Below are 13,638 nucleotides of genomic sequence, written 5' to 3' on the forward strand. Positions count from 1 at the left end.
AAACTTCATACTTGATCTAGATCTTTTAATAAAACAAAGCAAATACTAACTGAAAAGTGTTTGAAAATAATATGGCTTCTAAAAGAGATAAAAATCAATTTTAGAAAGTGTTGTACAGCACAAAATACATATAAATAAATCTTTATCTATTAGTAGTGAAAAATCTAGAAGGCATGATACAGAAGACTGTCTTTTCTGAGATAATCTCTTGCTTTAATCTTCCTCTCTTGTCTTTCCATATGCTGAGATGACAGCAGTTTGTAAGCACACACAGCACCAGAAGGATTAATTTTAGTAGAATTAAGAACATTTCAACAGAAGGAGAGATTGCACAGGTTCATCTAAGAGCCAGCAGATTTGTCACTTGGATACTCATTCCCTTCAGGATCCAGGAACAGTCCACCATAATGACAAATGGATCTCATCACAGGAAAAGCACAGCTTTCTTGCAGATAAAGTGTATGCTGGGTGGACTGATAAATGACTCCGCAAGATGGTAGCAATACATATGAGAAAGCAGGTTTGGTTAGAGGACAATTTTGTCCTATTCATTTGATAGTATTCAGGTACTTTATTCTGGCCTCAATCCTTCCAACCTGTCCCTTCTATGATCCACAGCTAAGCTTTGTGGTCATACCTTTATGTCTTGTGCCCACCCTAGTAATTTATGTTTGAAGTATTAAATTTCTAATTTCTATGATTTTTAAATTTGTATTCATATATATACATACATACATATATGCATCATATATATATATATATACATATATATATATATATATATGTCTTAAAGAGAAAGAAAGACATTTGATGATAGAGAATGGCTCAGATAACTACTGGTTAAGCAGAGGTGGCATGATACTCTCAGTGCTTAATTTGGGCTTCATTCCTCACCTCAGTTATTAAGCCCTGACCTAATAATCACCAATATACTATAATTCCCATTATTTCACTTTTCTTCTAATAGTCGGTGCTTACCCTGATCAGGAAAATAGTCCACCACAGACTTGGGATTGTGCTGCATCTGCAACCAGGCAGATGAAGTTGTAAATAACTGATAGCAAACCTTTATTATTCTCTGAAGTCTATTGTGAATGGATTTGTTACTTAAATGAAGATAAAGTTCATTTTTTCCATTCTATTTCTAATTGTATCAATTCTAAACTCTTAATGTCTTTTTACATCTTATTTTGCTTTTCAACTCTCATCAAAACTTTATCCTACCTCCAAATATTTGCAATTTCAGAGCAATTTTCTTAATGATGTAAAATGTACCATGAGAAATTCTTGCAATCTCAGCTCTTGATTTTCTCACCCACAACATCAAGGCTCCTTGTGTGCTTTTCTTTTATTTCTATCTTAACCAAATGAGGCAAATACCTGTTGCATCTCGTTTCTAAGGGACATTTTAAATGAGAAATCTGAGGAAAGACACAACAACCTAGGGTGTGGAATCTAAAACCATGCCAGGGATTCTTTTTCATTGATAGGATACCTTCCCAGTGATTGAGTATTGATGGCGTGATCGATATTTTTTGTATGCTTACATCCATATTGGAAATTACACTTCATTCATATTCTGAGCTAATTCCCCCCTCATTAAAGTTATCCATTTAAAATGTTATAAACCATTTTTCAAGGGAACTTTGGTTGGATCAAGGAGTAGTGATCTAATCTGTTCAACTACATCTATTGGTAGCATATGTTATTTTAATAGCTAAAGATAGACTTCCCTACCAAACCTTAGGTCAACTAAAACAGCTCTCATAGTCAAGTGCAATATGCTAAGCAGGCATGACATAGCAGACCCATAATCTCTTCCATTTGAATTAGGACACACTTAATCTGAGACTAACAATGAGGAGATAGCCTCTGAAAGGAGCAGCCATCAACTCTCCAGTGGGAAATACTATATGTTGTTACCTTCTCTCTGTTGTAGTTCCTGGCTCCCAGATGTTCTGTAAGATAGATTGTCTCTCCTGATCTAGGTACCTAGAACTCATCAAGGGTCTGGTCATAAAGCTTTTACAACCCCAAGAGAGTCAAGACTCAGTGGAGTTGAGGAATAAAAGAAAGTATTTATAGTCCCATAAGTACTTTCATTAAAACAAATGAACAAACTAACTGAAAACAAAAGTTTTTAGCTTGTGTGAGAATATCATTCTGAGACAGCATGCTCAGACTAACAAAAACTCTATCAAAGGCAACAGTCCACACTGTGACTGCTCTAACAGGAAGAATAAAGTAATGCCAGAAAATGTTGCAGTTGCCACTTATAAGACTTTCTGTGAGAATGTGTTTGTTTTACAGTATTATAAATCTACAACTTAATAATTTTTAGCCTTTTGAAAAACAATCATAACCTGCTGAGGTGAAAATAATGTGTAATTTATTATCATCTGTTTCCTTTGTGTTGTGAGAATCAGCTGGAGAGTTCAGTGCATACAGGCAAGTGCTGTGCCACTGAACACACACATAGTTATCATTCAGGAATTCTTTCCAGTGTTCAATCTGAGTACACCATATCTTTATACAAACCTACCTAACCCTTTACCTATCTACTATTTAGTGTAAGAACAGCTATGTAGGAAAAACAGCCTGCACTATCAATCTTAATGACCTTAATATATCTTAGTTTAAAACATGTTCCTATATATCAGTTATTTAAACCCATAAAATATCCAGTGCTATTATTTTTCCACAAAATAGGTAATGGTATCAAAACTCAGAAATTCATGGCTCATAATTCATCTGCACAAGTAGCAAGTAAACAAACTGAAAACTATGCAGACCACTTTGCTGAATATTGTCCGTGCAAGGAAACACTGCAATCATTTAAAATTTAGGGCGATCAATAAAATAGAAACTAAATCTTTAGTATAGTAACAAAACAATTTATTTGAAATTTGGAAGTGTTCAGTATATTATTTCCCATATGTGAAATCTACTCCAATATTATAATATGGATTATCACTGATGAATTTTACTTGTGTTAGATGATGAAGAGAAAACAGTATATCATGCATGATCCAGAATCACAGATTTATATAAAAAAAAAGGCCTGAATTTGACTGGGATGGCAAAAATGCACAAAAGAATGCTTAAGAAAGATTACAAGGATTAATACCTCCCCAGTGAGTGAAGATATAAGGAAGAACTTGGATGTTTCCTAATTTTAAATTTTTAGCCTTTCTAATCAATCTGTCACCAATAAAAGGAAATGGCAATTAAATTTTAGAAAAAAATATATATTAAATTACAGATCCCAAACACAGCAAAAAAGAGAGTGAACCAAAGCCTCTTAGCTAGATGTTTTAATAATCTAAAATCTAAAATGCAAACAGATCTGACCACTATTGGCTGATGCAAACAAAATGTTAAAATTAGCTTCTGTAATTAAATAAATATCCAATGAAAAACCCTCCCATAAGGATTTAATTTTTTGGTTCTGTTTTTCCATTGTAGAAGAATTCTCTAACTAAAAACAATTTGCAAGTTAGCAAATTGATGCTTTCATCAAATTGATTCATGACCTGCAAGCTCTACACTAATTGGAAAAAGTACCCAGAAGCTGCTGTGCTCTGTGTATGCAGATAAATAATTTACTGCTCTTATAAAGCTGAGAAATGTATTTTGAATTTATTTTACAACTTTCCAAAGAAATATTTTTTCATGTAATTAAATGATATTTTTTCAGAAGTCACCATACATACTTAGAAGGCTAAATAGTTATACATATAAGTAGGAGCATTTGTTTGAGGAATATTAAGCATAGAAAGAATCTGGCTGAGACCAGTACCTCATTGTATGAAGGCCTCTCTGCACCACTGTTTCACATCTCCCTTTAGTCATAGTTATGACAGCTCACCAAGCTACTGCTTTCTTCAGTGTCATACAGGGTCATCATGCAGTTATCTCTTCCTTTTGCCACCAATTCTGCCCCTCATTCTTTATTGTGTCCACGTGCAATTTGTCTTCAGAAATCCAAACTATTCTACCCAGGCCATTTATGGATGGTGAAGTAGTTCACCAGCTGATGGTGTCAGTGTACTGAAGAGGCAGCCAGGTATTAGTGCATCAACCTACAGATATTTTTTTTGTATGTTTGTATTTTTTGTTGTTGTTGAGACAGAGCTTCTGGTTGTAGCCCTGGCTGTCTTGAAACTCTCTGTAGACCAGGTGGGCCTTGAACTCATAAAGATCTGCCTGCCTCTGCCTCCTGAGTGCTGGGGTTAAAGGCATGTGCCACTACAAATGTTTAATTAAAAAATGATTTAAAAATACTATAGAGAGAGTTTCTTTATAGTAATAGTTGTGTTCCTCTTTGGTAGAACAATGTAAATTTGGTTTCTTAGGAAATGGTAAGCGATATTCACACAAAAGCAAAGTTCAATGCCTACAGGAAAGAAATGTCAAGATAAAGTTGAAGGACTTTGAAGTCAAGATATAACAGCTGCATAGATGATGCAGCTTTACTAATGCCTTAATGCAACCCCACATAATAAAGAAAGATTCAAAGAGCCAAGGTTAAGAGTAAATCAATGGCAGGATCTTTTTAAAATTTTTTTAATGGCAGGAACTTATATAATATAATTGGGCAGAAAATATAACATACAGAAATTCAGCTTTGGTTTTCTTTTTTCTGATTCACACAACCAAAGTATAGTCAAGACTATTTTGTTTTCATCCCACCATTACAGTGCAATGAAAGCTTTAAGTGAAAAGCAAGGACTGAACAATACCGCTTTTTTCATTTAGAAACAATCTTATTTTACATATCAATTCCCCCATTCCCTCTACCCTCCATGTCCCCCATTGACCTCCCCAACCCACCCCTCATCCACTCTCCAAGGATAGTGAGGTCCTCCATGGGATATCTTCAAAATCTGTTGCATCATTTGTGGGAGAACCTAGGCCCTCCTCCATGTATCTGGACTGAAATAGTATCCCTCCATAGGGATTGGACACTCAAAGTCCATTTGTGCACTAGGGATAAATACTGGTTCCACTGTTAGAGGTCCCATAGACTGCCCAGGCTGCCTAACTGGCACCCACATTCAGAGGGCTTGGTATGGTCCAATGCTGGTTCCCCAGCTTTATGACTAGGGTCTCTGTGCTCTCACTAGGTCAGGACAGCTGTTTCTTTAGGTTTCTCCAGCATGGTCTTGACTCCTTTGCTTATCCCTACTCGCTCTCTACAACTGGATTCCAGGAGTATGGCTCAGTGCTTAGCTGTGGGTGTCTGCTTCTGCTTCCATCAGTTATTGGATGAAGGCTCTAGAATGGCAATTAAGGTAGTCATCAATCTGATTATAGGGCTTCCCCTATATCAAAGGCAGCTTCTCCACTACTGCCTAGGTTCTCAGTTGGGGTCATCTTTGTGGATCTCTGAACATTTCCCTAGTGACAGATTTCTCTTTAAACATATATTGGCTCCCTCTATTAAGGTATCTCTTTTCTTGTTCTCCTCTATCCCCCCACTCAGTCTTCCTGATCCCTCTTGTTCTCCTCCCCCTCCTCTTTTCACAGTTTCTTTTTTCCTCCCTCCCTCCTATCTCCCTCAGTGCTCTCAATTTGCTCAGGAGTTCTTTCTCTTTCCCCTTATTCAGGAGACCATGTATTTCTCTCTTAGGTTCTTCCTTGTTTCCTAGTTTCTCTGGTGGTTTGGATTGTAGGCTGGTAGTCATTTGCTCTATCTCTAATATCCATATATGAGCAAGTACATACCATGCTTTTTTCCTGTGACTGGGTTACCTCACTCAGGATGGTTTCATCCAGGTTCATCCATTTGCCTGCAAATTTCAAGATTTCTTTGTTTTTATTGCACCAAGTAATAATCCATTGTGTAAATATACCACATTTTCTCCATCCATTCTTCAGTTGAGGGGCATCTAGGATGCTTCTAGGTTCTGGCTATTACACACAACACTGCTATGAAGATAGTTGTTGAATGTGCATCCTTTGAGTATATGCCCAAGAGTAGAATTGCTGAATCTTGGGGTAGACTGATTCTCATTTTCCTGAGGAATCTCAACACTGATTTCCAAAGAGGCTGCAAAAGTTTGCACTGGAGGAGTGTTCCCCTTTGTCTACATTCTCTCCAGCATAGATTGTCATTGGTGTTTTTATTTTTAGCCATTCTGGCCAGTGTAAGATGGTATCAGAGTTGTTTTGATTTGCGTTTCCAAGATGGCTAAGGATGTTGAGCACTTTCTTAAGTGTCTTTCAGGCATTTTATAAAGGGGGAAATTACCAATACAGAGCCAAGTAGAAATATAAGGGTATTTAATAGGGAAAAGCCTTACTTACAGAGCGACCTAGCCTTCTGGCGTGGCAGCAGTCTGTACAGCAAGCAGAAAAGCAAAAGCAAAAGCAAAACCCAGCCACCTGAAACTCTCACTCTACAGCACCCTGACCGCGCCCTTGCAGGCATGGTTAGGCACACCGCTAAGTGGGCAGCTTCCCCTACAATTTTAGATTGCTCTATTGAGAATTCTCCATATAGTTCTGTACTCCACTTTTTAAATGGGTTGTTTGGTGTTTCAGAGACTAGCTTCTTGAGTTCTTTGAATATTTTGGGAATAAGCTCTCTGTTAGATGTGGGGTTGGTGAATATCTTGTGCCATTCTGTGGGCTGCCATTTTGTCTTCTTGACTGTGTCCTTTGCCTTACAGAAGCTTCTCAGTTTCTGAAGGTCCCATTTATTAATTGTCAATCTCAGTGTTTGTGCTACTGGTGTAATGTTCATGAAGTGGTTTCATGTACCAATTCATTCAAGGATACCTCCCAATTTCTCTTCTAAGAGGTTCAGTGTGGCTGGATTTGTTTTGAAGTCTTTGATCCATTTGGACTTAAGTTTTGTGTATGGTGATAGACATGGATCTATCTTCAGTCTTCTATGTCCCAACCTGCAGGACATTAACCTGGGGCAAGAGAGTCAGGGATAGGGAATGGGGACAAGAGATGCAGAAAGAATGACCACAAGACAGGATTCTGATCAAGTGGCAAACTTTACTTTTCTCAGGCTAGCTTATATAGTCAGGATATGGGGAGGGGCAAAATGGGTTGTTTGTGCACCAAGTGTTGGCATAGGCAGGATATTAGGAAGCCACAAAGAGGATGTTTGGCAGAGTAAAGAGTTCATGAGTAAGAGGTCCAGGGAGGGTTACCTAGGTGACTGAGCCTGTGGGTGGAGGACTGGGTCAGGTTGTTTCTTTTCTTGAGCTGAGGTTCTAAGGAGCTGCTATGTAAAGGTTAACTATATGGCCTGCCAAGCATGACCTAGGATCTCATGCCAAGCCCTGAGATTTGGCCACCAACACTTCTACATGTCTGCATCCAGTTATGCCAGCACCATTTGTTGAAGATGCTTTCTTTTCTCCATTGTTTTCCTTCCAATACTTTCTGTAGGGCTGGATTTGTGGATATATATTGTTTAAATCTGGTTTCATCTTTGAATATCTTATTTTTCCATCTATAGTGATTGAAATCTTTTCTGGTTATAGTAGTCTGGACTGGCATCTCTGGTCCCTTGGTGTCTTTGAACATCCTCCCAGGACCTTCAGCTTTCAGAGTTTCCATTGAGAAGTTGGGTGCTATTCTGATAGGTCTGCCTTTATATGTTGCTTGGCCTTTTTCCTTTGCTGCTCTTAATATTTTTTCTTTATTCTGTAAGTTTGGTGCTTTGATTATTATGTGGCTAGAGGACCTTTTTGTGGTCCATTCTATTTAGTGTTCTGTAAGATTCTTGTACTTTCATAGGCATGTCATTCTTTAGGTTGGGAAAGTTTTCTTCTATGATATTGTAGAATGTTTTACATAGCCCTGAGCTGTATTTTTTCTGCCTTCTTCTATACCTATTATTCTTAGGTTTGCCTTTCCATGGAGTCTCATATTTCCTGGATATTTTGTGTTAAGGATTTGTTGGACTTAAGATTTTCTTGGTCAATGACTCTGTTTCCTCTGGTGAGTCTTCAACCCCTGAGATTCTTTCTTCAATCTCTTGTATTCTATAGGTTATCCTGACATCTGTAGTTCCTGATCATTTACCCAGATTTTCTATTCCCAGCATTGCCTCATTCTGTGTTTTCTTTATTGTTTCTAGTTCAACTTTCAAGCCTTGAATTGTTTGAATTGTTTCCTTCACTTATTTGGTTTATTTTTTTTTCCTTCTTGGCTTTCCTTGTTTTTTTTTTTTTTTTTTTTTTTTTTTTTTTTAGAGAGATTTGTTTATTTCTTGATTTTTTGATTTTTTGGTTTGTCTTTCCCTCCATTTCCTGTATTTTTTTGTTTGCTTTTTGTTCCATTTTTAAAGGGTTTTTCTCATTTCTTCTTTGAGGGTCTTTATCATCTTCATAAAGTTATTTTGCTTTGTCTGCGTTGGTATGTTCAGGTATTGCTGGTGTAGAGTCCTTAGATTATGGTGGTGTCACATTGGTCCTTCTGTTGTTGAATGTGTTCTTATACTGTCGTCTTCCTATCCCTTATTCCAGTGGGTGAAGGTGGGTCTCCCTTTCCTTCCATCTCGTGGTGGGTCTAGGTTGGCCAAGACTTCGATGTTGGCAACTCTAGATGATCTGGCCTCTCCTGGAGTTCTCCTCATGCGGAGGGCATAGTGGGGCCAAGACTGAGATGTGGGAAGACTCCATATGGTCCAGCCTACCATGGTGGGTCCCTACTTGTGGAACAGACCCAGGCCTGCTGGGGTGGGTCCACTACACTGGGAGCAGACACACAGGAAGCTCCAAGGAGGGGATAGGGGGAGTTGGGCCTGAGCAGTACCCACACTCACCTAATTCAGAGGGCGTAGAGGGCCATGACTTTGAAGTGGGCAGACTCTGGATCAAAAAACAGTTTTTAAAACATTCATAGATAGGTGGTATAAGATGGACACAGACAACTTTGTACATTCAAAAATTTGATTTATCTTGAAAAGACAGTTTATTTTGTGGAAACTGACACTTAATACTTCATACATGTATGAACAGGGATAAAGTCAGTCTTAGGGGATGTATAATTCTGCAAAGGAATAATATTGCAGCATTATTATTTAACTCCAACTCAAAAGCCACATGACTAATTTTGTCATAAACTTAGACACTGATCCTTTTGCTTGAATCTGATGTTAGGGTCAATATAGCCAGGTATGCTCAGAACACTGCATGGAGTGTGGCAAGTTTAACCTGTAGAATAGACAGGAGTGCGCATACAGAACACTTCACAGAGCATGCCTTGTGCTATAGTCATTCTTTTGGTGGTTCACTTTTAGCAAATGAACATAACTCACTGCCCCAGATTATAATGAAAATTTGTGCAAAGTAGAAATAAAAGCTGAACTTCTCTGTACAACTATATTAGAATGAGTTCATTGGTATCTAAATCACACATGTTTTCCTGGTAGGAATCAAATTATCACAGTATCTACTCAGCTCTTTCTCAACATTCAATGCATAGCTCAGAAGTTCATCCTTTTTAGATTCTGGAAGGTGTCCTTGGGAAAGGGCTAAGGAGAGCCTCCTGAAACTGCCCTCCAGTGATACCCAGGGCTGATCAGTAGGTGCAGAATGTGTTCAGTAGTAACTATCACAACTACATGTGTACAGGACCCTGTAGAGTCTACTCAGCTCTGAAGGCAAGATGCTGATCTCAGCCGCAAGCCCTGACATGTTGCCAACTTGTACCTTTTAAATTTATTCCTTAAATTTCTTATATTTTATTCTGATGCTGTGATTAAAACAACTAGAAATAGATTGACCCTTAAGATAATAATTTTAAGGCTTATCATGCATAACCAGAGAGCAATTAATTTAATACTTCCCATAGAGCCTTATTTTTTCCATAAACTCTATTGCATTCCCTGTGAATTATAAAATGTTTCAATTTGGCTGAGCAAAGTTCACATATTTAGGTTATTCTGGACTCTGGGGTGTTTGGTGTCTTGGCTCTCTAGTCATTGGCTCATATACACACAAGAAATTGGCATCCTGAGAATTTGATAATGTACATATCCCTCTTTTGGAACAGTCTGTTTTCTCCATTCTTAAATCCTCCATGTTTAAATTCTTAGCTATAATAGTGGTGACCATAGAAGTCTTTCTAATTTTTGTCAATTCCAAGAAGTTTTTAGAAGATATGAACTTTATTGACAGACTTCTGTAAACACACAACATTTCATTTGTAGAGTTAGGCAAATGTTTTGAATATATATGTCTTGAATTTTTAAAAATACACATTGTGATCCAAATTCTATGGCTATGTGTACATTTCCCTTGTCCACTGCTAACAGCTAGCTTGTAATAGATATTGCCAAACAGCCACCACGACTCCATTCTCTTTTAATACTTCCATGAAAGGAAAGTCTTAAAAACTTCCTGTAAGTGATGAAAAGCTACAACCAAAAAGTTAAACACACTTTCAAGATACAATAAAAACAAGCAAATCTAAATTGTACATAATTTATTGGGTAACTTGATATTTGATAAAGATTGTATAACATAATAATTGTATTTAAGGTTATACTTTTATGACGAAAACAGTAATATCTACCTAAATGATCATGAAATAATACAATGTTAGTTTAATGTATCTTTTTGTAAAAGAAAAAATTGGTAGAGTTTTGTTTTAAATTTATCTTAGCTAAAATTTTTCTTTAAACATTTCTACAATATAAGTGACATTTTATTTGTTCTTCCTTAATTTTATGTAAATACAACACACATTTGGATCTATATGGATCTGAGTTGATGCATCATGTATTTGAGATCATATAACATGTATCATTTTACATTAACTCATTTCTCTGTAAAAGATTTAAAGCTTCATTTCCATGAAATTGTTTAGGTTCAACTTCTGTGGCAATCCTACTACACTAGAGTTTTAAGAAACATCTTAAGAAACAGACACAGGGCATTCATGACATTATTTTTGAGTTCACCTTCACCTTCAGTGCTGTGAGCATGCATACACATTAGAGAGCTACATGTGTATTTGAGTGACTATTTGAGATCACTCTATATTTATTCACTTTATTTTCTTATGTGCCCTGACATCTTATCATTGCATTTATTTCCTAAGGGATACCCTTTACTGCTGTTTCTAATCGTAAGTATGCACGATGGTAGAAATTCTGTAGTCCACATTGCATTTTATAACGATAAAGAGGGGAACTGCTATTTTTTCATTTATTTAGGGGGAAATAATTTTGTTTAATTTCAATAGTTTGATTAATGCATTCATTAATGAGGTTGAATTATCTCTATTGCAAACTCCTGCTATTAGTTTTAAAGTTTTCAATGTTGTATACTCTAGGATTGCCTGAGAAAGGAAGAGAAACAAAAATTTCCTTCTGATGGAAAATTCAGTATTCATGAGATACAGACTAGCTTTCAATTAATAATAAAATAATAGATAGATTAGTTTTATTTTGTGCTTGACACTTTTGAAGCTAAATATTCAAGAGTCCATGAAGAGTAGTAGTCATGGCCAAAAACAAACATTTATATTCTAATGTTGAACACAGAGCATAAATGGTCAGGTACTAAGCCACACTGCTAATGAAGTATTACATTTTTATATTGCCCCATTTCTACTTCCCATGGGCACCCTTACCTGTTGGGAGGATTGATAGGGGAGGTGAGTGGTGGCAGGAGGAGGGGTGGGGTGGTAGAACTTCGGTTGGAATGTAAAATAAAATTTGAAAAATAAATTTAAGAGCTGGGCATTGGTGACATATGCCTTTAATGCCAGCACTCGGGAGGTAGGGGCAGGTGAATCTCTGTGATTTCAAGGCCAGCCTGGTCTATAGAGTGAGTTTCAGGACAGGCTCCAAAACAATACAGAGAAACCCTGTCTCAAAAAACGAAAACAAAATTAATAAAAATTAATACTTACAAAACAGTAAAAAAAAATGGAAGACAAAAATCTGACAGGTTGGTAATGGACATTTGGTTTTCAGTTGCTCAGTTTGTGATTATGGGCCCTATTCTCAGTTCTTCTGGAGATATTACAAGTGACCTGAATATAGAACAGAAATTAAGCTGTCTCAGACTACTTTTGTTCTAAACAAGAGACAAATAGTCAGTAAGAACTCAATACTGTCCCTTTTATTTCAACAGTACTGTCATTCTCACTTTTAATGCTGCCATGACATAAAAACTCAGGAGCAACTTCAGATGTTATGTAATTTCTAGGAAAAAAAACCTTTAAGATCAAATTCACTGTTTATATCAAAAACATGCCTTATGGAAAGAAAACATCTGAAAAATCCTGTCTTGAATTTGCTTTGTCTTCACTCCATAAATGATTGGGTTGAGTGTAGGAGGTACTACCACGTAGAGGTTAGCAAAGAGAATGTGCATGTGACGCGGTATGCTGTGGCCTCCAAAACGATGAGCAAAAAAGGTGAAGAGAGAAGGTGTATAGAACAGAAGGATGACACAGACATGGGAGCCGCATGTACCCAGAGCCTTGAGTCGGGCATCTCGAGAAGGAATTCTAAATACTGAATGAAGTATAAGGATGTAAGAGATGATGATAAGTACAATGTCTAGACCTATGGAAAATAAAGGTACAGTCATTCCATAGTAAATATTGACTTTGATATTGTCACAGGCCAACCTGGCAATTCCCATGTGTTCACAGTATGAGTGATGAATGATATTTCTTCCACAATAGGTGAGCCGATAAACTAGAAAGACCAAGGGGAAACAGATGAGGAAGCTTCTAGTCACAGATGCAATGCCCATTCTGGCGATGACTAATGGGGTTAGAATGGTGGTGTACCTTAGTGGAAAGCAGATGGCCACATAACGGTCAAATGCCATAGCTAGCAGTATGGCAGACTCTGTCACAAACATAAAGTGGAGAAAAAACATCTGAGACACACAGCTAGCAAAAGAAATGCCACCAGCTCGAAACCAGAAGATGGCAAGAACCTTTGGTGTGGTCACTGTAGATAGAATGATATCAGCCAGGGCCAATATGGAGAGGAAAAGGTACATGGGTTCATGAAGACTGTGATCAGTAAAGATCAGAAATATTAATAGGGTGTTGCCTGCAAGGGCCACTATGTACATTGAACAAATGGGGATAGAAAGCCAAATGTGTGCATATTCTAGCCCTGGGATCCCAACCATTGTGTACCAGATGTCCCTGAGGTTGGTGTGATTTGAAGACATTGCCATTTCTTCTCAGTCCTCTGTCCTCAGATACTGGAGCTTAGAACTGAAGAAAAATTGAAATTACAAAAATGTATGGTTATTTTTATTAGATTAACATGCAATATCACTTTGGGGAACTTATTGGAACTTATTACCTGGGTTGGCACACATGATTCGGTGAATGCTAGTCAGTTACAGCTCATTAACAGGAAAATAAAAACTTGTAAGGGCTTGCCAAAAGTAAAGATTATAAAGAACAGAACAAAGCTTTAAATGCTGAAGTGAGGGTTAGAAACTGTGCTAAACTTTTATGTTTAAGATCAAACACACAAACAAATCCATGGATGTGTGAAAGTTTTTCCTTATCATAGCTGGTTTTTCTCAGTTGTTCATTTCTTGATTCTTAATCAAAATACTCTTTACTGAAGTTCTAGAATTGTAGTGGTCAGGATACTCCTTACTGTTTTCCTAGAAGCACAAT

At 37.2% G+C, this 13,638-nt stretch overlaps 1 protein-coding gene across 1 annotated transcript; it reads right to left on the bottom strand.

The window, feature by feature from the left end:
• Positions 1–12,224: 12,224 nt before the first annotated feature.
• Positions 12,225–13,181, bottom strand: LOC100750846 (olfactory receptor 52Z1-like). Its single transcript, XM_027408012.1, has one exon. It carries the CDS (start codon positions 13,179–13,181, stop codon positions 12,225–12,227), a length of 957 nt encoding a protein of 318 aa, XP_027263813.1.
• Between the last annotated feature and the right edge of the window lie 457 nt (positions 13,182–13,638).

The sequence above is a fragment of the Cricetulus griseus genome, chromosome 3 (assembly GCF_003668045.3).
Source record: "Cricetulus griseus strain 17A/GY chromosome 3, alternate assembly CriGri-PICRH-1.0, whole genome shotgun sequence".
NCBI classification, from domain to species: Eukaryota; Metazoa; Chordata; class Mammalia; order Rodentia; family Cricetidae; genus Cricetulus; species Cricetulus griseus.

Bases quoted from the DNA above. Each gene is read 5' to 3' on its own strand.
- LOC100750846 (XM_027408012.1), bottom strand. From the start codon at position 13,181: ATGGCAATGTCTTCAAATCACACCAACCTCAGGGACATCTGGTACACA.